This window comes from Marmota monax, unplaced genomic scaffold, assembly GCF_021218885.2.
Source record: "Marmota monax isolate L192 unplaced genomic scaffold, Marmota_monax_Labrador192_F-V1.1 WCK01_AAM20220418_F8-fsc00400, whole genome shotgun sequence".
Taxonomy (NCBI): Eukaryota; Metazoa; Chordata; class Mammalia; order Rodentia; family Sciuridae; genus Marmota; species Marmota monax.
In genome coordinates this window covers 537,368-563,811 of record NW_026692772.1, presented here as the reverse complement: position 1 = coordinate 563,811, position 26,444 = coordinate 537,368, and the positions used below count along the sequence as shown (strand labels likewise).

The window sequence follows — 26,444 nt, the reverse complement described above, 5'->3', positions numbered from 1 at the left end:
GTGGACAGGAGAAACTGTGGGCAGGAGAACCTGTGGGCAGGAGACTCTGTGGGCAGGAGAACCTGTGGGCAGGAGAACCTGTGGACAGGAGAACCTGTGGGCAGGAGAACTTGTGGGTCAGGAGAACCTGTGGGGCAAGAGAAACTGTTGGCAGGAGAACCTGTGGGTAGGAGAACCTGTGGGTAAGAGAACCTGTGGACAGGAGACCCTGTGGACAGGAGAACCTGTGGGGCAGGAGAACCTGTGGGCAGGAGAAACTGTTCGCAGGAGAATCTGTGGGCAGGAGAACCTGTGGGCAGGAGAACCTGTGGGCAGGAGAACCTGTGGGCAGGAGAAACTGTGGGCAGGAGAACCTGTGGGCAGGAGAACCTGTGGACAGGAGAACTTGTGGGCATGAGACACTGTGGACAGGAGAACCTGTGGGCAGGAGAACCTGTGGGCAGGAGAACCTGTGGGCAGGAGACTCTGTGGGCAGGAGAACCTGTGGGGCAGGAGAACCTGTGGGTAGGAGAACCTGTGGGTAGGAGAACCTGTGGACAGGAGAACCTGTGGGCAGGAGAACGTGTGGGACAGGAGAACCTTTGGACAGGAGACCCTGTGGACAGGAGACACTTTGGGCAGGAGAACCTCTGCGTAGGAGAACCTCTGGGTAGGAGAACCTGTGGACAGGAGACCCTGTGGACAGGAGAACCTGTGGGGCAGGAGAATCTGTGGGCAGGAGAACCTGTGGGCAGGAAAAGCTTTGGGACAGGAGAACCTGTGGGGCAGGAGAACCTGTGGGCAGGAGAACCTGTGGGCAGGAGAACCTGTGGACAGGAGAACCTGTGGGCAGGAGACACTGTGGACAGGAGAACCTGTGGGCAGGAGAAACTGTGGGCAGGAGAACCTGTGGGCAGGAGACTCTGTGGGCAGGAGAACCTGTGGGCAGGAGAACGTGTGGGACAGGAGAACCTGTGGAGAGGAGACCGTGTGGACAGGAGACACTGTGGGCAGGAGAACCTGTGGGCAGGAGAAACTCTGGGTAGGAGAACCTGTGGACAGGAGACCCTGTGGACAGGAGAACCTGTGGGGCAGGAGAACCTGTGGGCAGGAGAACCTGTGGGCAGGAGACTCTGTGGGCAGGAGAACCTGTGGGTAGGAGAACCTGTGGGTAGGAGAACCTGTGGACAGGAGAACCTGTGGGGCAGAAGACCCTGTGGGCAGGAGAACCTGTGGGCCTGAGAACCTGTGGGGAGGAGAACCTGTGGACAGGAGAACCTGTGGGGCAGGACAACTTGTGGGTAGGAGAACCTGTGGGTAGGAGAACCTGTGGGCAGGAGACCCTGTGGGCAGGAGAACCTGTGGACCGGAGAACCTGTGGGGCAGGAGAACCTGTGGGCAGGAAAACCTGTGGACAGGAGAACCTGTGGGCAGGAGAACTTGTGGGGCAGGAGAACCTGTGGGGCAGGAGAAACTGTTGGCAGGAGAACCTGTGGGCAGGAGAACCTGTGGGCAGGAGAACCTGTGGGTAGTAGAACCTGTGGGTAGGAGAACCTGCGGACAGGAGAACCTGCAGACAGGAGAATCTGTGGGGTGGAGAACCTGCGGGCAGGAGAACCTGTGGGCAGGAGAACCTGTGGACAGGAGAACCCTTGGACAGGAGAACCTGTGGGCAGGAGAACCTGTGGGCAGGAGAACCTGTGGGCAGGAGAAGCTGTGGACAGGAGAACCTGTGGGTAGGAGAACCTGTGGGTAGGAGAACCTGCGGACAGGAGACCCTGTGGACAGGAGAACCTGTGGGTAGGAGAACCTGTGGGTAGGAGAACCTGTGGAAAGGAGAACCTGTGGGGCAGGAGAACCTGTGGACAGGAGAACCTGTGGGAAAGAGAACCTGTGGACAGGAGAACCTGTGGGCAGGAGAACGTGTGGGACAGGAGAACCTTTGGACAGGAGACCCTGTGGACAGGAGACACTTTGGGCAGGAGAACCTCTGGGTAGGAGAACCTGTGGGTAGGAGAACCTGTGGACAGGAGACCCTGTTGACAGGAGAACCTGTGGGGCAGGAGAACCTGTGGGCAGGAGAACCTTTGGGCAGGAGAACCTGTGGGCAGGAAAAACTGTGGGCAGGAGAACCTGTGGACAGGAGAACCTGTGGACAGGAGAACCTGTGGGCAGGAGACACTGTGGACAGGGGAACCTGTGGGCAGGAGAACCTGTGGGCAGGAGACTCTGTGGGCAGGAGAACCTGTGGACAAGAGAACTTGTGGGGCAGGAGAACCTGTGGACAGGAGAACTTGTGGGTAGGAGAACCTGTGGACAGTAGAACCTTTGGGCAGGAGAACCTGTGGACAGGAGAAACTATGGGCAGGAGAACCTGTGGACAGGAGAACCTGTAGGTAGGAGAACCTGTGGGCAGGAGACCCTGTGGGCAGGAGAACCTGTGGACAGGAGAACCTGTGGGGCAGGAGAACCTGTTGGGCAGGAGAACCTGTGTGCAGGAGAACCTGTGGACAGGAGAACCTGTGGGCAGGAGAACTTGTGGGTCAGGAGAACCTGTGGGGCAGGAGAAACTCTTGGCAGGAGAACCTGTGGACAGGAGAACCTGTGGGCAGGAGAACCTGTGGGTAGTAGAACCTTTGGTTAGGAGAACCTTCGGACAGGATAACCTGCCGACAGGAAAACCTTTGGGGAGGAGGATCTGTGGGCAGGAGAACCTCTGGGCAGGAGAACCTGTGCGCAGGAGAAACTGTGGGCAGGAGAACCTGTGGACAGGAGAACCTGTGGACAGGAGAACCTGTGGACAGGAGAACCTGTGGATAGGAGAACCTGTGGGTAGGAGAACATGTGGACAGGAGACCCTGTGGACAGGAGAACCTGTGGGGCAGGAGAACCTGTGGGCAGGAGAACCTGTGGGTAGGAGAACCTGTGGACAGGAGAACCTGTGGGGCAGGAGAACCTGTGGACAGGAGAACCTGTGGGCAGGAGAACCTTTGGACAGGAGAACCTGTGGGTAGGAGAACCTGTGGGCAGGAGACCCTGTGGGCAGGAGAACCTGTGGACAGGAGAACCTGTGGGGCAGGAGAACCTGTGGACAGGAGAACCTGTGGGCAGGAGAACCTGTGGGCAAGGATGTGGGAAAAGGCACACTCATTCATTGCTGTTGGGTCTGCAAATTGATGCAACCACTATGGAAAGCAATATGCAGATTCCTCAGACAACTGGGAATGAAACCACCATTTGACCCAGCTATTCCACTCCTCGGTCTATACCCAAAGGGCTTTAAACCAGCATACTACAGAGACACAGCCACATCAATGTTTATAGCAGCTCCATTCACAATAGCTAGATTGTGGAACCAACCTAGGTGTCCTTCAATAGATGAATGGATTAAAAATGTGGTATATATTCTCAGCTTAAAGAAGAGTAAAATTATGGCATTCACCAGTAATGGTTGGAGTTAGAGACTATCATGCTAAGCGAAATAAGCCAATCTCACAAAACCAAAGGCCAAATGTTTTCTCTGATATGCAGATGCTAATTCACAATAAGGTGGGGGGCACTAGGGAAAAATAGCATTACCTTAGATTAGGTAGAGGGAAGTGATGGGAGGGGAGGCGAGGGGAGGGGGGGTTGATGTGGGGATAGGAAAGATCTTAGAATGAAACAGACCTTATTACTGTGTGTATATATGTGACTGCATGACCAGTATGATTCTGCAACATGTACACTCAGAAAAGTGAGAAGTTATACCCCATCTATGTATGATATTGCAAAGTACATAAATGTATTCTGCTGCCATGTATAACTTATTAAAACAAATTAAAAACCACACACTCTCCTTCCCTGAAGCTTGAACACTGACTAAATTCAGTATCAACTCCCTGAGCACATGATGAGGCAGTAAAACACCAACAAAAGTCAGCTCCGGGGACGTCGTGCTCTCAAATTCACCACAAGCAGGGCAGGGTGTCTGGCAGAGGGCTGCGGCTTCTGAACCAAACAAGGCAGAGCACAGGGAGCGTCCACAGGGAAAAGCCGGGCATACACGTTCTGGGATTGTCCCGTGATGAAGAGCCAGGATTATTGAATAAAATACCCGATGGGTCTCAGTGAGCTGCAATCCAAACCAAACAGCATGCTTCCTTGAAACCAAAATTCCAGAAATAGGTGAACCTCTCAGGAGAGGGGGTTAAATATCTAACTCACACATTATCTTACCAGATGGAGCACTATAGGAGCCCTCCTTGGTCAGTCCGTAGGTCTCTGGACTTAAAAGGACTGTACTTTTCTTTGAATAATATTAATTATTATCACTATTATTTTGTAAATCATGAATGATATAGCTTGCCCTGATTTCACAAGATAAAATGAAACAAAACAAAGAGGTAAGAAAGCAGCATGTGCCCGGCCTGCAGAACCACTTTGTCAGTGATTCGACAAGAGCTGGGAGCATGACTCAGTGTGGTTTCCTCTTTCTTTTGGCCCAGACCTCATTTCCTCCCCTCACTTTGTGCTACTTTGTGTCTTACAAGCCTTGTTCAATCTCACTTTGGCACAATATGAGAGAGACGCAAATTAAGCAGAATGTCATCAGCGAGAAGGCACAAAAGGACCCTTCGGCGCCCAACCTCCCACCGAGCACCAATTAGAACAGCTACTCAGACAAGGAAACACCTTCACAAGACCAGGACTGGGCGGAGGTTACAGCACCTGAGCAAAGCCCAGAGCTGAGAGCAGAGCAGCGAGGAGGGTAGGAAGGACAGTCCCACACATCTCCATGTCCCTTCTCCATCCCTCGGGCAGAACACACTTCCTCTACAGGGGGCAGGGAAGGTGAAACAGGACACAACTTTACAGTGGACCTAGCACCAGGACCACCCTCTATGCCCTAATGCTAGGCCAGCCCTCGAGGTCCCAGATTCCAGGCCTGCCCAGTACCACACTGGCACCCATGGCCCCAAGCTCCTGGCCAGCACCCATCGACCCAGGTCCCAGACCAGCACTCATAGGCTCAGGCTTCAGGAAAGATCCACCCCAGTAGAGAGCAGTGATGAGTCACACCCTGTGGATCCCGGTTCCAGACCAGCCCCCATAGACCTAGACCCCGGACACATGCCTCCGGACACAGATGCCAGCCCATCCATGAGCGACATCAGGCTTCCCCCAAAGACTCAGAACGAGGTCCACACCTGTGGCCTAAGTGCAAGGACCTCTCTAGAGTCAGCGTGGCACTAATGGACCTGGCATCCAAGACCACTCCTGTGGGCCCAAGCTCCAGCCCACCCACTCATGACCCAGGCAGAGGCCATCCCACCTGAGCAGTCCAGAAGCCAGCCAGCCCACTGACTGCCAGACTGCCTGACGGACTCTCTGGAGGAGCCAACTTCTGTAGGGCTTTCCCTGCTCATGCCAGATTTAAAGGCTAGAAGAGGTGCCTGTCTTCAAATGCTTGAACAGTGGTGCAACGCCACGTGAACCATGAATAATCAGGGAAACATGACAACATCAAAGGAACAAAATTAAGTTCTAGGAACTTACCCTAAAGAGATCTCTGCCTGACCAAGGACTCAAAACAACAGCCTTAAAGAACCTCAGAAAGCTATAAGAAAACCCAGATAGACAACTAAAAGAAGTAAGAGAGCAGTGCATGAGGAAGAAGAGTTCAAGAAGAGGTAGAACCAACAAGGAAGAACCAGAGATTGGAGCTACGATGCACAATGGCTGGTCTGAGAAATCCAGCAGAGAGCATCAGTCGCAGATTAGATAGAGCAAGAAAGTCGGAGCGCTCTGAGACAGGTCATCTGGAATTACCAGAGAAACAAGAGAAGAAAGAATGGAAGAGTGGAGAGGGTACAGGACTTCTAGGACACTGCCAAGCAAACCAAAGTAGACATTATGGAGGCTCCACCAGGAGCAGAGGGAGAGAAAGGGGAGAAGTTCTTCTAGGTGACGACACAAGACTCCCCCAATCTGCAAAAGAAAGTGAACATCCAGTCCATGGACTCCAGAGGACACCTGATAGAATAAACATAAAGAAGTGTTCACTGAGTCTCATCATACTTTCTCAAAGGTCAAAGACAAGAAGAGAATTATGAAACGCACTCATTACGTACAAGAGAACCCTCACATAACTGTCCACAACCTGCATACCCCGAGCGAGGGTATGCAGCAAGTCCAGTCTTCAGAAATCAAGAAGAGACAAAGCCTTCCCCAAAGAGGCAAAGACTGTGAGGGCTCATCATTAGGCTTGCCTTGACAAAAAATAAAAAAAGAAAAGAAAAAGAAAAATGATCAAGTGCTTCAAGCAGAAATGAGAAAACTATAAGTAGTAACAAAAAATATAAAAGTATTAAAATCACTGTAAAGGTAAAAATAGAGTCAATTTCAGAATACTCTCATATTGCAAAGATGGTGTGTAAATCACCTCTAACTAAAGATGCCAAAATATTAAAAACAGTTAGTTAAATAATTTATAATGAATACCCTATAATGGATGAAAATCTTGATGTTAATTCATAAAATGTGGGAATGGAGAGTTTAAATATAGAATTTAATATAGAAGTTTTTATATGCAGTCAAGGTCGTCAGCTACAAGCAGACCATTATAACATGCTCTGTGTAAACCTCATGGTAATCCTAAAGAAAAAACACACAGTAGAGACACACTAGGAAAAAAGTGTGTGGATGGAATCAAAGCAAACCTGTACCAAAAAAAAAATGTCATAAAATAACAAAGGAGGACGTAAAGAGAAGAAGAAAGAATAAATCTAAATGGCAAGAGTTAAGTTTTTACCTGTTGATAATTGCTTTAATCCAATATAAATGAAATGAAATATCCAATCAAAGTACACAGAGTAGCTGAATGGATCTGGGAGAGGGCAAAGCCTGATCCAGCTCTCTTCTGTGTACCCGGGAATTGGTCTGGATTTAGGGACACCCACCAAGTGAAGACAGAGGGAAAGAAGAGACATGCCACATGAATGTCACTCAAGAGAGGAGGTGGCTCTACTTACTGTTGAGAGCCACAGCCGAAGGGGCCCCAGCAAACTTCCAGCCGCCAGCAAACTTCCAGCTGCCAGCTGATGATTGGCTCACAGCGGCCCCAGCAACATCTAGCTGATTGGCTCCTCTGCAGTGATGCTCATTGGGCTGTTTCCCTGCCCTTTCAGACCACTGAGCTGCTCATTGGGGGACTTTTTTGGCTCCGCCCACGTGACCCAGCCAATCGGCCTCAAGAGCAGGAGGATTGTGGGAGGTGGAGAGAAGCTGGTGTGGGAGAGAGAGGCTTGTGAAAAGCCGGTGGTGGCAGTTGAGGCTCTGAGGGTTTTTCCTGAGAGGCTGTTTTGTTTGGCGTGTGTGGTTCTAAAAATAAAGTTAGTTTCTTTTGACAAGTGGCTCCTGATTGTGCCCAGCCAGACTGCGGCAACAAACAAACAAACAAAGAAAAGAATACCACCCCAACAAATAAGTTGTTTGAGAACATTGAACCGAAATGTTCATACACAGCTCAAGAGGAATGGAACTTCCTCACAGCTGCTTGGTCTGTCCCAAGGCATCCGCCTGATCTCAGCACACTCTGTGGCTGCTCCTCGGACCTCACGACCCTTCCCTTCTCTGTTTGTTCCAGCACCACCTGCACACCCCACTGGGCATCCTGGCTCAGCCCCCTTGATGCTGGTTTCCCACCAGGGAAATGCCTGATGGTGCCATTTTGATTCAGTTTCCAAGAACTGATCTTCAAGCCGACACAGCTGACTGGGGATGGCTGGGCATAAATTTTGTGACGGCTTAAAGCTTCTCTGGATTGGTGTATAAATAAAGGCATGTTAAGGATGTTTCATGATGCAAAAAAAGGTGGGAAAAATATTCCCTGCTCTAATCTCCTATGTTTACAGTTCACACATTCATAGACACACACACACACACACACACACACACACACAGACACAAATTCCCAGTTTCTGACAGTTGGAAGTTATAAACACATTCAAGTATATTTAGATTGATTAAATAAATAATTTTCATTTAAATGCTACTTGATATCAAATTACAGATTGTGCAGACATTGGCTAAAAGATGGGTAATCCAATTTGTTTTGTAACATTAAATTACTGAATTACTTATGAAGAGGTTTTTTCCTTAGGAAAAAAAAAGTACAAAGTAAAATAATGCTTTTCTTGGTAATTTTTACAGAAATATTATTGAGGATTACTAAAATATTGGCCACTTAATCTAGATTATATTTCAACCTAAACTCACATTTTGTAAATTGCTTTATTGAGATGCAATTGATATACAGAACTTTGATGAGTCTGGACACCTGTGATGCTAGGTCCAGGGCCCAAGCATCCACCTGGGAGGCCAGGTCCAGGGTACAAGCACTGAACTCACCCACCACCCACAAACACCCCCATGTGCTTTGGTTTGGTGAGAACACAGAAGTATCCTCCTCACCTGTTTTAAAGTATACCATCCTGTACTGTCAACTAGAGGAACTGTGTTCTACAGCAGATCTAGAACTTACGCATCCTGCATCACAGAAACTCTCTACCCACTGAGAAACACTCCCCTCCCTCCCCTAGTCCGGGCAACCATCATTCTGTTTTCTGCTTCTATTAACTTGACTGTTTTAGAGTCCTCACATAAACAAAACTGCAGAACTTGCCCTGAAAATACTGGTTCATGCCTTGTGGTACAATGTCCCCCTGATCCATCCATGGTGTCATACATGCATGTCAGGATTTCCTTCTCTTTTGAGGCTGAATAGCATCCCTCTGTGTGTGTGTGTGTGTGTTTGTGTGTGTGTGTGTGTGCGCACACACACATGTACCATGCTCTCTTTACCCCTTCACCCACCTGTGGATGTCTAGGTTGTCCCTGCAACTTGGCTACTGTGAACAATGCTGCAATGAACATGGGATGCAAACACTCCTCCGAGACCCGAGGTGGGACTGCTAGATCATGTGGTAGTTCTGTTCTTTTCTCTTTTGGGTACTAGGGACTGAACCCAGGGGTGCTCTACTACTGAGCCACATCCCCAGCCCTCTTTATTTAGTGTGAGACGGGGTCTCACTGAATTGCCCAGGCTGGCCTCTAACTCATGATCCTCCTGTCTCAGCCTCCAAGAATCTGGGATTACAGGTGTATATTACCACACCCCACTCAAACAGCAATACTACTAATGGCTAATTTGCAATAGGGGACTAAACTGGGAATGCAATGCAGGAAGAAGATCTTTTTTCAATGGAGTAAGGAGTAATATAAACATAGTAACCAAAGAAAGTTTATAGTAAATCATTGCAAAAACATGACTAATTGCAGGTTGGGCTATAGCTCAGTAGCAGAATACTTGTCTTCCACGTGTGAAGCACTGGGTTCGATCCTCAGCACCACATAAAAATAAATAAATATATTGTGTCTTTCTACAACTAAAAAAAAAAACAAAACATGACTCATTGGCCCAATTCACCTATGCCACTGATAGACTCTTCTTACCTTTACCTCCTATCCCATATTTTGAAATTAAAAATCTGTATCACAAATAATGGGCCCATTGACCAGAAGACACCTAGAACTGCACCTAGATCTAAGCCTGGGCAATGAGTGGATGAGCCGGTATTGAAGACACACGCAGATACAGACTTAAGGACGTCAGTCATCCAGCAGCCAGGCAGCTCACATTCACCAGCTCACGTTGCACAGCCTCTACGAGGTGGCTGCCCACATCCTCACAACTGCTTAGGTGCTGTCCATGTCTGACGGATGACAGTAGTGCCAGGAAGAGGCTGAGCCACACCACGGTGAGGTCTGACCAGGAGCGGCCACCTGCGGTGGAGGCCTCGGCTCTGGTGTCCCTGCGTCTGTGAACAGGGCCTTCCCTGCTCTGCCATGTCTTCCTCACTGTAACTCCCGCCCAGAGAGGCTTGTCTAGCATACACATTCTCCATGAGGCCTGTCAGGTCTTCTTGCAATAAGGGATACCACATAGTAGTGCAGCATGGCCCTTGAGCTATTTTCAAGAGTGAATCATTGACAAGAAAGCACAGAAATGCAAAATGTGAAATAATAAAATAAAGGCACAAAAGAGGTTGCAAAGCAAGACGATCACATGGAGCGTGGCTCAACAGGGAGGCAGGCACCAGCCTCAGCCCTGAAGAACTCAGGACTGGCCCTCCAGAACTCCTGGAACAGAAGAACCAGGACAAGAGTCTCTCAACGTAGCAGCGTGGACCCGATGATCACAAGGGAAAGGTTGACACGGGTGGCTGAGTGGCCAGCATATGCCGCGGTAGTTATTTGACTCGTTACTAGCTCAAAAGCCACATTTCCTATGTGATGTGATGTAGCTTCTTGAGAGAAGACAGAAAAATTTAACTAGATTCTACTTCCTACTTCTTTATCATTCTGGGGCCATTCAGCATGTTGCCAGTACTCTTGGCTGAATGGCAGTTACAAGTCCCTGGTGAGGTGTGACTTGTTGAAGGAGCCTAGAAGACCCTCCACTGTTCCCAAGTGGCCGCCCCCACCACCAGGCTCTCCTTACCTATGGCCCAATTGTCGGCAGACCACAGCCGCATCCTCGTCAGTCCAGCCATCGTCACAGACTGTCCCCCACTGGCCATGGACGTAGACCTCCACTCGTCCTTCCTTCTCATTTTCTCCATCCACCAGTCTGACAGGAAAACCTGAGTCACAATTCAAAGGTATCAGAAAAGCCAGAACAAGCCAACTGGAGTAGAAGCACAAAAGGCTACAAAATACAACTGTTTCAATCAGCCTGGAATCAGGGGAATTTTTTTTTTTTTTTTTGAGAGAAAAAGATTGAGCAGTAAAAGCAAGCATGTGTGCTCTTTGGTCACCTTTTCAAGCTCTGCTAAACTGTGTCCCCAGCACTGGGAACAGGCTGACTCTGAGGACATGCACTAGCTATTTGTTGAATAATCAAATGAATAGACAAATAAATGGATGGATATCACAATAAAATCATGAATTATTTCATTACAACTTTGGGATAGTAAATAACATTAACGCAGAGTTGTTTTTATTTTGTGTCTTTTTAAAAATCTTTTAAAGATTTTATTTTGTGTCTTTTTGCAAACGTGGGTAACCTGAACAGGTCTAAAGCCAGAGGAGGGAAAGACAAGTGGCTGACAGGTAATTTCTACCTAAGGCCCTTTGTTTACTCTTGATTCCAAGGGAAGGACCTAAGTCAGAAAAGTTACTGAGATTCCAAAGTCGAGAAATTTATCTCTAGCAAATTGAGGCTTAAATCAGGCAAATGAAATGGTCTGTTAAGCATCCTCTTTCTATCCACACTAGTAAGTGTGGTGTAACTTAACACCCTGAGATTCGCACACCTTCACACAGAATAGCAGTCATTAGGGGGCTGGATCCAATCAACTGCTGTCCTTACAAAAGGAAGTCTGGACACAAGGTCACACACGGAAGGAGGGCAGCAGGAGGAGACAGAAAGGCTGCCACCAAGAAGCCCAGGAGAAGAGCCTAGCACCTGCTCCCTTTGCGCTCGTTCTCCAGGGACCAGCCTGCCCAGACCTTGACCTTGAACTCCTGGCCTCCAGCACGGAGGCACTAAATACCCCTGCTTCAGCCACACAATGTGTGGTACTTTGTCACAGCAACGGAAGCAAACGAACACCACACACACACACACACACTTGATTACCTAGGAAGACCATCCTAGTTTAGAATCTAATGGTAAGGATTCCACAATGAAGCAAGCAAAATTATCAGGAGAACTAAAGAGGACACAGCAGACAGCCAGTAAACAAGATACCGCCTAATACATTTAAGTGACCCATGGAACTACGAAGTCTACCTATGTGAGCTGAAAGAACACGCTGTCCGCAAGATGGACAATGCTCCTCAAATCTGTTTCCACTTCTCCATCCTCTGGCCTAGAGCTGCTGGCTCCCTGGTTCCCATCCTCGATGGATTCCACTCCCAGATAGGACAGGCCCAGCAGGGGACTGCAGAGCAGAATCACAGCAGCAGTGCTGGCCAAGTGCCCATCTGTGCACTACTCACTAGTAGCTGAAAAGACTCGGAGTTCAGCGAGTCCTGAGATGCTGGGTGCAGTCGCCGCACCTGATTCCACTGCCTCAGGAGGCTGAGGCACAGATCACAAGCTCCAGCCCAGCCTGTCTCAAGATAAAATACAAAGGCTGAGGGTGCAGCAGTGGGTCCAAACCTCAGTTCCAAACACAAAAAAACAAAACATTGAAAAAATTACAGCTTATTAACGTGTTGGATACTTTGGGGTTCTTTGCAAGAGAATTAAGGTACAAAAGTGATCCTGAAAGACCAAATTCAAACTGATAAAATTTTTAATGTCTTCAATATTCATAGTTTTGGATCCTTTGTTCAAAATTAAGACAACATGCACACATGGAACTAGATCCGCATGTTCCATCCCAGCACTTTCAGGGAATGTTTTTATAGATGCTAAACATAAAAATAATAAAGTATTTTAAAAGTCCAAATGGCATATTTTGTAAAAATAATGCATATGACATTTCTGAACCTAATTTTAGTCATTTTACAACATCACTGGACTTTTAAATCTTGAAGGGAAATTGGAATGCAAAAGTAATTCTACAAATATACTCTTAAGTTCTTTTTGTTAGAACAGTTATAATAATATGTAACATGCTTTATTTCTAAAATCTTAAGTATAAACCATTTGGGAAGATTGACAATCCCAAAGGTACACAATATCTTAATTATATATTTCAAACTGATTTCCAAGTAGTTTACTTTAATTCTTCCTATAACATTGATACATTGTTTATAGAAAATAATAATGTGTCCTAAAAAAAAGTAAAATCTATCACAGATACAAGTTAGAAGTCTAAGTTTTGTACTGTAAGACTTCAGAGACAACTTCATTGTTAAGGAAATTTCACTAGGACTTATATTCTCTGAACTCCACAATTAACCTAATATGAAGATGAACAACACATCCTACTGAAGTTTCCCCAACTGGCCTAGGAATGCTGCTTTCGAGCATCCTGTCCATCACAGAGAGTGTCCATAAAGCTGTAACTAATTCAGGAAGAGTTTTGTGCATACTGAATGAACACCGTTAACTACCATAGTGCCCAAGAGGCGAGACATCTCCCTGTTTCTAAACGCTGTTCACATCATCATCCCCAAATCTCCTCTGCAAGCTTCTCCTTCAACACAATATGTTTCAGTAAGCAGGAAGGTTAGGCTCCATCTTTCTATCCCCAAAGACATCTGGCTCATTGAATGTCTCATTGTCTGGGGATCCAGACAATGTTCCTCAAACAGATGGCTTTAGTCAATAGACCAACCACTGAGATTAGGATCGAGGAGATTCACAAGAACAATCATACAGTCGATCCACAATCATCACCCTCAGCTTTAAGAACATTTAGACACGTCTAGAATTCTAGAATGAAAATGACTTCCCGGAGACCTGAAACATTAGTTGTTCTAACTAAATCATGGGCAACACGGGCCTTCCAAGAACTAGGATCTTATAGGATGTCTCCAGCGCTGATGGACAAGACTGAATGGATCACTCCATGACCCAAATCTGCTACCTGAAGCCAGAAGATTCCCTACAGGCCAACAGGTTCTGTCTTCACCAACTAAATGCAGTCCTGCATCTCACCATCCTGAGGCACTGAAGCCCTCCGTAAGAAGAGGTGGGAAGAGAGAACCACTGAGAAGAGCCTGAAAATGGGCCCTGTGAGGGACGGAGGGATGGAGACCTCCCGCAAGTGCAGCACCAGGGCGGTGAGTCGGCGCCTCACCCCTCTGAGCACAATCAGGGTTTGCCAGACACCTGGGCAGGCTTCAGATCTGCCACGTGGCTTCAACACGGTCCATTACACGATCACACAAGGAATTCCACCTCAACACCGGGGTTGATTCGATCCTGAGGTTGAAAGGAAGGCCCCACTCTGCCTCCTGTCAGACCTGCAGAGCTCCTCAAGAATGGCTCACTGCTCAATGTTCCCACCAGATCTTCATCCATGATCACTTCCAGACCATTAGAGAAGCTAGTTACCTTTTATCCAAATGCAAGTCTGCACAAACCTGTAACTGGGGAGCCAGAAAGGCTCCTGGTGGTTTCTAGAACCACCTGTGCATCTTAGGAAGATGGAGGTAGGACCTTCAAGGAATCTGCTGGGAAACCCACTGGGGAACTCAAAGGGCAACAGCTGGCTGGTGACCAAGGACTGACCAGCCTCAGGACCAGAGAGGAAATCAGTCATGACACAGGGGAGAGACTAATGTCTTCTTTTAAAATGCTGTCTCAGCAGCTCATCCAACTCAAGGAAATCAGAACAGGTGACTGAGGGGCAGTGGGTGAACATGCAGCTTCTTCCACCTTCCAGGAACATGTGATCATTAAATGAGAAATATACCCTTGTAAGTAACAGAAAACAAGTTTATGGGTAGAAATTTCATGACATTAGTGCAGAGACTCAAGAGATTTGGGGGGAGAATGGACTTTAAAAACCAGCTTCGATGAGAAACACTTCACATTCTGGAGCAGGGGCTAGGGATGCAGTGGCCTGTGACCGCAGACTCAGTGCCGGGCCAGCCCTCACCCAGGTGCAGGCCACGCCCCTTGCTGCCCAGGTGGCAGGTGATGCCCACGTCCTCCCTGTGACTGCAGTCGTGCCGGCCCCATGGGCCCCTGGAACACTGGAGGAAGCTGGCTTCCCTTCCCGAGCAGTGGACGTCGTCCAGCCAGATGGGCCCTGTGCTGGCTTCAAAATGGTGGGCAGGGGCTTGTCTGCCATACCTGTGGTGACAGAACAAACATGCACAGCGCTGTGCGCGCCTGTTTCCAGGAATCAGAGACAGACACCTGACTGGGCACCTGCTCCAGGGGACAGGCAGGCCTTGCTCCTCCCCGGAGCCTCACAGCTGCGTTTGCTTCATCACACATTTTAGTCACCTAAACAATTCTGAATGATCCAATGAGACTCAGGGATCGCTCCTTCTTGTGTTCTGTCACAATTCAACCCACCGACCAGAGTGCAGGCAGGAGCTGAGCCTTCACTCCTGCCCTTGAAGTGCACAGAGGCAGAGGGAGGACCTGGTCTGCAGGAGCCACCTGGGCTCCCGTGGTCCTACCAGCCTCTCAGGCCTCCCGGGCATCTTCTCCAAGAGCAGAAGTTGCAAGTGTCATCTGCTCCACCCAGTGCCCCTCCCAGGGCAGACCTGGACTCCACACTGGAGCAATGAGAGTGTTCTTGGCTTTTCATAAGGCTGCATGAATCTGACTTTTAAAAGTTTTGTGGATTACATGTATGCTGAATTGAGTTACTCTACCTGTGACATTGTACATCCCGCCCACATCCAGAGCGGGTGGTGCAAACGGGGTTCCCCTGGGTCGAATGGGATGGCTGAGAAATAAAACCAAGGGAGATAAAACGGCGAAAAAAACACAGAACACAGAAAGTAGTTTCAAAATCAGGGCGGGTTGGGCACGCAGATGGGACGATCAGACGGAGGAAGTGAGCCTCTAGACATAAGGGGCCTGTGCCTGCTTTGCGTAGATCAGGAAACAGGGACCGATAGAATGCTCTTCTCCAAAAAAGGTTCAAGTGGGCTGTTCAGTTCCTAACGGGTTGCGCCCACCTCTGGAGCTACTGTGAGGAACCTGCCAAGCAGAGTGGAGGGAAAGGTACGGGCATTGGGCCATCTATTGCTGTGGAAAGTTTCCAGGGCCAGGTCTGTCCCTCCCTGGCTTCCACATGCATTTCTCGGATGGCTTCCTGCAGCATGTGTTTCAATGAATCACTTGTGGTGAAACATCTGGAAACTGTCACTGTTCCCCTGGGCTTTGCTGCAGCTCTCCTCACCCCCTCGTTCTTCTTCTGTTAAGTGCAGCACCTGCCAACACCTCTGCCATGATCACCAGAACCCTGCACGCTGCAGAGAACAGCTTCACAACGGTCAGTCTCAACACTCTGCGTGGAAAGGAAAGACTGAATGGGCCCAAGAAACAAAAATGAAGTGTGCAGGAGAAGTCCGGCACCACTGACTGCTTTCACGAACGAGGGACACATACGGAAACGAGTGGCGGATGAGGGATTCTCGAATCTCCCCAGCCTGTGAAGACGGGTGCCACTGTCAAGTCCACAGATGCTAATGACACGTCATGATTCTCACTGATAAACGTTAATGTTTATTGGGATGTTATGTCATATCCTTGACCTTATAATTTTAATAACTGTTCTGCCCAAGAAAATTAAAATTTGAGGCAATTATCTACATTTATATCTTTATAATGGCATTATTTACAACTAAACTGAAATGAGATTGAACATTGATCTTAACCTAAAAATCTAACCTAAATATTAAGTAAACTATGGTGTAAACATTTGATGGATATTATGTTATTATTAAAACTTGTGACTGTAGCAACATAAAAGTGAAAAATGCTGATACAAAAATAATACATTATAAGACTCAATATAAAGCTATACACCCAAATTATAATATGATAGCATAATAATGGAAAAATATGGATAGCTTTTTAATCTTGGTTCTTTTCTAAACTTTCTGTTTTATATTACTTTTATAAATCTTAACGTCTATGTTAAATAACGGCCTTGCCCAGCTTGAAGAGTTCAGTGAACATCTGCAATAAGCTCTAGCTTAAGGTGAGGTGAAAGAATGTCACCGATTTCTTCAAGCTCTGGAATATTACTCCAAGCACGAAGGCAACATGGGGAACAAGAAAGAAGGGGCCCAAAGCCCTTGCTAGTGGTCATCCAGCCCACACAGGCCTTCACCCTGGAGGCACTGTGCAGCAACATGGAGATGTCTCCCAGAGCATGACACTCAGCCTGTAAGCGGGCGAGGTCACAGGGCAGTGCCAAGGTCACTGCCTGACAAGAGGGCTGTTTGTCTCTTAGTGATCATCACCGCACTCTGCAGAGGGGAATGATGTAACAAACTGTTTCCCTGGGCTTTGCTGGAACTTTAGACCCCACGATGTCAAACAAAGGCAGTGCCCCATCAGGATACAATGAGGCATTCAGAGACTTACTGACAGATGCAAAGGACCTGGGAGTCGCCCTGGCTTCAGCCAGGGTTTTCAAGAAGAGGGGCAGGCAGGAAAGGCAGAGGGGACACTGGGCAGGAGGTTCTGGGCTGGGGTGCGGCTCCAGGGCAGAGCACTCCCCAGCAGGGGCAAGGCCTAGAAAGAGGAAGGAAGCGCGTAGTGGAGGTCAGTGCTCCTGTGGAGTGGGCAGGCAGGCAGACGAGGGAGGTCGCTACCCCAAGCCCTCCAATGTGCGGTTACCATTTTGCGCCCCACCAGTAGACCTTACATGAATCCCAGCTGCCGGCAGGCCACGCGGGTGTTCAGCTGGGTCCAGCCGTCATCACAGATGGTGCCCCACTGCCCCTGGTAGTGCACCTCCAGGCGGCCCTCATGGCTGCCTCGCCCACCTGCAAGTCTGATGGCCCCATCTATGGTGAGAAGGGGGCGCAGAGACAAAGTGAGTCAACTCTCAGGAGAAGGCACCAGAAATACCCTTGTCAGGCCCCACAGGCTTTGTGGAAGCTCCATTAGCATCTGGGGTCACTGCACAAACCTGTCCTCGGGTCTGCACTCTTATTCTCTAAGCACAAAAACACACTCTGATATAAGTCCAAAGGATCTCTCTTCCCTAGATTAAATTATGTTTGGGAAATTTCCTATAACTTACAGTCTAAGCAATTCTAGTCCTTTGCATTTTTAAAAATCAAGGAAATATAGTAACTTGGAAATAGTTCAAAATTCTAACTACGAATGAAAAACACCAGATTATGAAGGCAGAAAAGGCTCTGCTAGGTGAATAACAATCTACCATGTCAATGCATTTATTAATCCTTAGGCGTTTGTGAATCATAAAAGTAGGGTACACACCTTGCCCTTATTCTTTTAGAGATAATGCATATCAGAAATTTGAATTTTATTAACTCAATGAATAATTAACCCCCAGAGGATTCTATAAAAGGCTTCTAAGAAGATACACTGTACAATTAATTTAATTTTTTAGAATGATGTTTAAAAGCCATTTCCATCTGAGATAATCTGACCCCCTCTTAATGAAACATGAATATCTTGGATAAAGGTCATACTGTCCATGAATATGAAAGGTCTCCTGGAAGCATATGTCGGTGTACTATCTCACTGTCTGCACAGTGCTCAGACACACCTAAGCTCATCTGAGTGCCACAGCTGCAGGACTAGACTTTCATCACCTGCAGGCAGCAGGGCAGCCCAGGACCAGGATGTGCTCTGGCAATTGCTGGCATATATCATAGACCTGATAAGAACAGATGCACAGCTGTCTATAGAGATCTGAATTCCGTATTCCATAGTTCCTAAGAAGTTATTCTTTTGGTGTTTAAAGAAAGAAATTTTTCCTTCAAGTTCTTTTCATCATAGAAGCAATGGATGTGTGGTGACAGCTCTTGCCTGTTTTTCCTGTCCTGTATTCTTTTGGTGTTTAAAGAAAGAAATTTTTCCTTCAAGTTCTTTTCATCATAGAAGCAATGGATGTGTGGTGACAGCTCTTGCCTGTTTTTCCTGTCCTGCTGACCATGTGGTGAGCAGGCACACAAATGTTACTCTGCAGTCAGACTCACCTCCTGTGACAACGGCCCTATGTGACAGACATGCTGCACTGGGAATAGTGTAAAAACTGAGCATTGCAAAGCCAACCTGGTGCTTTAGTCAACAATCACATCAATGTTTTATGCCAGTTGCAAACATATTCTAAGACAAGACTGATGAACAGATGAACTGAAGGTGGCTTACAACCTAATGTCTGGAATTCATCATCCCACATCTAGCTTGCTAACTGAGTGCTACAGATTACGACAAAGTCCTGCTTACTTGTCTAGCTTTATACAATTGTACAGCTAAAAAAATTAAACTAAAAAATTGAACTTAAACTAAAAAATTCAGAAATATCTATGGATAAGAAGCTATCACCTCAATATATAATTTGTGCTAGACTTTTCATTTTTATTTGGAAGAGTTATGATGTTCATTTGGAAGCATTGTCTGAATTGAGAAGGGCCACTCAAGTATGTCCAGGGGCTGGAGGCAGGGGCTGGACATGAGATCTTACCTATCAGAGGTGCACAGGACACTCCAGCATCTTCTCTATGGCCACAGTTATGCTCTCCCCAGGAACTCTTGGGACACTGCTCAATGGAAAGCTCATTCCCCGTGCAGCGCACTTCATCCAACATTATGGGGCCAGATCCTTCCCCAAAATACGCCTGAGTCCATGCCTTAGCAACGCCACTGAACAAACAGAAAAACAAGAATTCTGAGTTCAATAGCAAAGGTTGACCTGACATTTTTTTGTATCTGGTAAACCCATAATCATTATCAATCTCTACATATAAATTCCCTCCATTGCACAACTTTTTGCATTTCTTTGTTGTTTTCTTTATTTCTGAGTCTGCTAGCTATTCCCTACATTGACCTGGCCTTTCTTCACCAGCAATGGAGCCTCACATTTTTAAGAGGCAATGGCTATCCACACTTTCCTCTAGATGCACAACGTAAAATGCACCTTTTTAACCATTTTAAGTGTCCAGGGGAGCCACTGCATTCTGTGTAGGGAAACTATCGCAACCACCCACTTCCAGAGCTTTTTTAGAATTCTGCACAAGGACTGAGTTTCTCCAAGGACATCTAGGTACAGAATTGCCTGTAGCACTTCCAGGATGTTCCCTGCTCCACCTCCTCCTGCCCCACTGGACCAGGGGCTGCTGCAGAGCTTCAGCAGCAGCTGTGGGGCTGGCCTCCAAGGTACCAGGTCAGGAATGACAGACCGCAGCAGGAAGGGGCCTGGGGCCCTTGGCTGAGAACCACCCAGCCAGCCTCCAGGGGTGGCTCCAGCCTCCTTGCTTGAGAGGGAGGGAAGACTGGCCTACCGCTGTCCCCAGGGTGGCTGCTATCAGCTCTCTGTTACTCACGGACAACCTATTTCTAACAAAATGTCTTTGCACTAATTCATTCGTACTAAATCTACCTCTTCCACAATTCAAAGTGAGAGCATATTCTAGAACCCCAGATTCCAGGGAAGGTTGAGATCGCTGTCACATGCTGAATGACTTTACAAACGGCATTTCTCGCCTCTTTTAGCTTTTTTAAGTTTTAGATTTTCAGCATTTATATTTGCAACTTTTTAAATTGAAGAAAAATTTTTAAAAATAATTTTAGAAAGAATACTTATGGAGTTAATTCATAGCTACGTGTTGTTTTCATCACAGATTATAAGGCGGTGGCCCCATGGCCTTCTGCCCATGACCTCCTCCCTGGGCCTCAGGCTCTTGTGGTGGAGACACACACAATCAGAGGCAAGCATTTCCAAGTGTTTTCATACACTTTAGTGTTTCACAGAAATGTTGTAGTGTGCTGAACAAAGCATTTTGTGCAGAGAAAGCACTGATGTTTCTAGAAAAGTATTTTAAGGCAAATTGATCTTATAGTAGTTAGGTGTCCACGGGCTGCAAAGAAATTCAGACATTCAGAGCTACTCACTGTGGAAGAGGTTCTCTCCTCCCAAAGGAAACATGCCTGTGCCGATGCCAGTCGCTAGCATTTCCACAGCAAATAGAGCTAAGCTTAGGTAGCACTACGAGCAATTTCCAGAATGGACAGGGCAGGTATTGGCTGGTGTAGCCAGCATACACACCAGTATGGGTCTGGAGAAGGCAACTGCTTGAGCTGTGTGCCTGAGACCCCAGGCTCCTCTCCAGGGGGAGGAAGCACAACAGGAAAGAAGAGGCCCTGCCACCGGTCCAGTCCTGCATGCCCATGCTTTACAAGGCCATGAGTTAAGACTGGCTTCTACACTTTATAATGGTTGGGGAAACAATAAAAGAGGATAGGATCTGTTATAAAATTTAAATAAAATATGAATTTCATTATTGAAAAGCAAAATTTTACTGGAACAAAGCCAAACTTGCTCCTAAATTGTGGTCTAAGGCTGCTTTTGTGAGACATCACACCACTGAGGAGATGTGAAGTCTAAAAAATTTATTGTGTGGCCCTTTAAGAAAACTTGGCAGACCACTTTTTAAGAAAACTTGCAGAGCACTGTGTTTAAGGGAAGGCAAAGGTGAAACCTGAATGAGCGGGCAGCAGGCTGGAGAAGGAGGGGAGGTCCAGATGGAGGCCCAGGATGGAGGCCCAGGATGGATCTCTGCCCTGAGACAAGTGCCAGGAAAGAAGGTCTATAAAGGGACACCACAGTGGGTACAATTCATTGGAACCAATATGGGAATCATAAAATTAGATCCCAAACTCATAACAGAAATAAAAACAAAATGCAGATGGTTTAAAGACGAAAGAGGGGTGGAGGGAAGGAAGGGGAAGGAAAGAAAGAACTCTGAGAAGACATGAGAAGACAGGAAATTAAAACAACAGGCACAGAGTTCTGATAGCCTTGATGAGAGAGAGAGAGAGAGAGAGAGAGGTTTCCTGAGCAAGATAAGAAGCCCATAGTCAGAACAAAGACCAAAGAAGTAAATGCATCAACATGCAGATTGAAACCCACCAAAGAGCAAAATACACCATGTATGGGTCTGGAGAAGGCAACTGCCTGAAAAAAACAGCCAAAAGTCCAGAAGAAACATTCATAATATGTGACAGCAACAAAAAGATCTCCTGGTAATGGTCAATGATAACTTGTTACAATTTATTGAATGACAACCAACATGCGTGGAGACGCACTGGGAAAGGACAGCAGGACAGACTGTGGCTCCTGCCCAGTGACAAGAAGCCAGAGCACCCGATGCCAGACCCAACAGCCGCAAAGCGCTCTCTCCCCTTATCCCAGCAGAGTCAAAACACCGTTCTCATACAGTGCACAGCTGCAAGGCAGCAAAATAAGGCTCTCCAGGCTCACAAAACCCCAGCAAATCCCAGAGTCATGCAAAGGCTGGGGATGGGCAGGGTGGGCTGGCTGACTACCGTGTTGAGGCCCACTGTAAAGTCAACATGAGGGGAAAACATCAACCAGGGTTTCTAGCTGATCTCGACTCACTGACAGAAGAAGATCTGCACACCCACTCCTCAGCCAGTCTCTAGCATTTCCTGCTGCTGGCTTCCAGGGAAAACCAAGGCACACCAGAACTCTGTCCTGAGAGTGGGCAGTATGGGAAGCGGCACAGACCTCAAGAGCTGACCCTCAAGGCAGAGCTAGGCAGGTTCAGGTTCAGGGTGCCTGTCCCCTGTCCCTGCTGTAGGGACACCATCCCACCCCAGCCTGACAGCCCAGTGCGGCCCACTTTCTTACTTGCTAGCCGTGAGTCACAGGACGAAGCAGAGTGCAGGGCTGCTCTGAAGTGAGGCGGTCACTACTTCTGACCGAGCAGCAGAGCCCTCCTCAGACCCTTAGCCTGTTCAGTGATCAGACGGTACTAGTGAAGTGTGTCCTTTGTTCCCTACACCCTCCATTGACAAAGGCCAAATACATAGGCCCACTCCCTCCCCAGGCATGGCCAGCTGTCTTGGGGGGACAGAAGAGGTCAGAAACCCATGCCAGGAAAACCTTGGGCTATGAAGACAGGCTCCTTCCCCCAACACTGGCTGTGACACTGCAGCCTGAGGGACCTCAGGAGCTGTACTCATCTCCACCTCGCTCACAGCAGCCAGGCCCCACCTCCCTCCTGCCCCATGCGGCGTCCAATTCACACTTGGCAGAAAGAAAAGATCCCAGACTGAGTCCTCACCTCAGGACTCTGCTTTCCTGACAAGTCAACTGCAGGGGCACTGGGTAATCTCAGAGGACCTAACTTCCCCACCTCCGGAAAAAGGTCTCTTTCCTGCTCAATGATTTCATCTACCAACTATCTTTATCATACAATATTTTTTAAAATTTAAGAAATAGCAAAATAAAAGAGCAAAGAAAAAATACTTTAAAGCAATTGCTACCAGAAGTTTTTTTTTTTTTTATTCTGACAACTCAATACGATATATGATAATTTTATGGGAAAAAAAAGATTCAAAATGGCACATCAACACACAAAAGTGTGGTATCAGCACTCTACTCTGTGCTTGTAAGGTTTGGGATGACATGGGGGTGTGTTTTTAATAGTAAGCACATGCAAAAGAATTCGCATGTCTCCACTGGAACTCTCCTGGTAAACTGCCCAGCTCAACTTACCCAGGGTTCTAGCACCTGGCTGTCTCCATCGACTTCCTCCAAGTTCTGGGTTAATGAGATTTAAGTGTCTTAAGTGCAATAATCCCTTCAGTATTTAGGAAGCTTGACAACCATCAAAACAAGCAGACCCCATCACAACACGAGGTCCACGAGGGCACCTCACAGAGAGCTGCAGCCACTCTCCAGGGAGCATGGTGTCTGCAGAACTCAGGTGGAGCTCCCCGAAGAAGCAACTGTAACTTGAATCAAGCAGCAGTCAAGCTGCCTGCCATCAACCATCACTTTTAAAAAATGATTCCATCTGAAAGTCGTCAGCCTCCAAATGAGCAGGACAAGTTACCCAGAAGAGGCGCTGTACACCCAGGTGTGCTTCAATGCAGGTTCACAGGAGAACTCCAGAACCAAGTAAGAGAAAAGCAAGAGAATGACGTCATTCGGAGCCCCATGCAGACAGGTCTCCATGGGGCTGGGCACTGGCCCTCGCAGGGCGGGTGGAGGACCTTGCTGCCAGCCGCTGAATCAGACAGCACTGCCACACAGTGCTCCCAGCGAGACACTGTGAGGGGCTGGGGAACTGTCCAGAGTGGGGTCCCAAGGGAGGCCTCAGCTGTGTGCCCTCCAAGAGGACTGTGATGGCCTGGTCACCCTCTTCCTCTCTCCACCACATGCTCTCTGCCATGACAAGCTGCCTCACCTCAGGCCCCAAAGCAAAAGGGCCAGCAGACCAAGACTTGAAACTTCCAAAGATAGCTTACTTAGTGTTATAAACACAGCCTCCAAGAAGAACCAGTGTCATTGAAAAAGAAAAGAAACTTCCAAACCTGTAAGCCCAAATAAACCTTTTTTCTTTAAGTTGATTGTCTACCACCTTTTGTTATAATAACAGAAAGCTAACACCCTTGTTTATCTGGAGATATTTTTCCTTTTAATAATTTTTCCAAACATGAATCTCATTATAGAAAGACAGCAATGAGGTCATGCCTGAGAAAGACCTTAGCACCTTACTTAACCCAGGGGTGTATGCAACAATAAAGTCTTTCTGGTGATCCCACCTTAATCTGCTTTTGTATAACACATGTTGCTGTCAACATGGTCTTTGTTAAAGAACTATTTATAAGTGAAAAAAAAAATCTTTATCTTTCATGAAAGAATCACAAATTTCCAAAATGGCTTTGACATTGCAGATGTTATTAATATTCAGTGTCATTTAAGTTTTACATGCAATTTATTTAATATTTATTTTTTAGTTGTAGTTGGACACAATACTTTTTTAAAAAGATAACATCATTGTATTTTTTATACATTTATTTTTTTAAATTTTTTTTTTATGTGGTGCTGACGATCGAACCCAGTGGCTCACGTGTGCTAGGCAAGTGCTCTGCCACTGAGCTACAACCGCATCCCTGGACACAATACCTTTATTTTATTTATTTATTTTTTTATGTGGTGCTGCAGATCGAACCCAGGGCTTTGTACATGCTAGGCGAGCGCTCTATCACTGAGCCACAACCCAGACCCTTATATGCAATTTTCTAAGCAACAAAAGGTTGCCTTTTCTCCACAGGAATGTATTAATAGTAATAAAAAAAAAATGCTTTCCACCTTGAATTTAGAATAACCCTTTCCATGACTGGTGATATTAACAGATTACACAATACTCAGTTCTTAACATTTTTGGCAAAGACACAGATTTCTTAATAACCAACATGAAAATCAACCGGCACATCGCTGAACACATATAATATAGAACATGTAACTGACAATCCAGTAATTACAGATACACATGCACAGTGGAGTGTTTTATAAGATTCATAGCTGACTATGTGGAGGTTCTGTACGAAAACTGTTTGATGATCCCCACCCAATGCCCACTTTACTTTGAATGTTTAATGACATCTTTTCAATACAAGTTTCGAATTCACTGACCAAGACAGCCAATGGGTGCTTCACACCTACTGCAAGTGCTTACTGAACTAGGAACCCGCCCTAGCTGCGGACATCTCGGTAAGACCTCCCGTTACTCTCTCCCTCCCAAGTGGAGCTCAAACTCAGGGTGCTCTGCGGCCAGCACCTGCCACAATCTCACGCTCTGCCACCCAACTGCAGAACCTGTTTGCACTATAAATCTGTCCAGAGACTGATGCCTAGTCAGAACTCTCCAAATTACAGCCTGGAAAGTTCAGTGATTCATTAATTGTCTCCAGAGGAATCGATTGCCCCCCGACACCACCTTTCCAGGAAAGCAATGGCAGTGGACAGTGCAGCTCTGCTGAGCAGGCAGGCGGCTGCAGCACCAGCTCCACCGGGACCCTGCGAGGGGACACGGAGGACCCAGCACCTGCCCTCACCCACGCTCAAGTATGAACTCCCAGTGGAGAAACACACATCGCCTGTGGGGGCTTCCAGCCACGTGTCTGGTTTGAACAGCCAGCCTCTGGCCCTCACTTCCAACATCGGGACCTACAAGGACCAGACCAACCAGCCAAAGGGCACCCAGAGGGAGAAGAAGACACAGTCAGCAGACGACACCTCAGGGACACTCGCTGGGCCGGCCAGCATAATGGAAAACAGGAGACTGCTCTTGACCAAGAGACCAAGGGACAAACACCAGACGCGCCCAGGCCCTGGAGCACCTGTGTGAGCGCGAAGCTTAGGGGAGTCAGCGCTAAGCATGACCACGTCAGTCAGGAGAATGACATCTGCTATGCAGGGACGATGTTCTCATTCTTAACAGACCCACACTGCAGACTTGGAGATGTTAGAACAACTGTTCTTAAAACACTTCAAAGAGAGGGAAAACTATAAAAACAATTCCACAAACACCTGAGTAGCAAGGGCTGGAGGGTCAACGCTCACGCTCCAGCATCAAGGAGTACAGCTGACTGAACCGCTGAACAGAAGGACCATGACGGGGCGCTCGGGCACGGGGGGCTCCGCAAGGTGCTGAGGGGCACTTCTACACTTTAAAGCGTAGTATCAACTCTTAGAATATCCCCAACACAGTTTCAGATGATGTTTTAAGTTTGTGATGCCCACGCTCATAATCACAACAGAGAGGGATTAGGAAGTCTGCGGTCAGAACCACCACAGGTGACAAGGGGAAGGCACCACCCAGGGTCTCAGGCTGCATTCCCATTTCCCACATGGGAATTATGTCCTACATGAATTAACAACACCCTTTGTTCTAAGCACATTCCTAACAAATGAGCAAGACATGCTCAAAGGTCAGACAACATTTGGGGATAAGAGTTCAAAGTGAGTTTTGAGACAGCA

The 26,444-nt window shown here is 47.3% G+C and overlaps 1 protein-coding gene across 8 annotated transcripts in view; it reads right to left on the bottom strand.

The window, feature by feature from the left end:
* Prss12 (serine protease 12) overlaps positions 1 to 26,444 on the bottom strand; it is a 90,752-nt gene that overhangs the window by 41,293 nt on the left and 23,015 nt on the right. For 7 of the 8 annotated variants that reach the window (XR_009226997.1, XR_009226996.1, XR_009226995.1 and 4 more), the window contains 4 exons: positions 19,116 to 19,294; positions 17,322 to 17,463; positions 14,583 to 14,779; positions 10,523 to 10,664 (listed from right to left, as the gene is read on the bottom strand). Coding sequence is in view for 5 of the 8 variants with exons in the window: in XM_058580129.1 (XP_058436112.1) it covers positions 10,523 to 10,664; positions 14,583 to 14,779; positions 17,322 to 17,463; positions 19,116 to 19,294 (660 nt within the window). In the remaining 3 variants the exon portion in view is untranslated. The remainder of the gene's footprint in view (positions 1 to 10,522; positions 10,665 to 14,582; positions 14,780 to 17,321; positions 17,464 to 19,115; positions 19,295 to 26,444) is intronic. The other variant, XM_046447131.2, reaches the window with a different exon arrangement.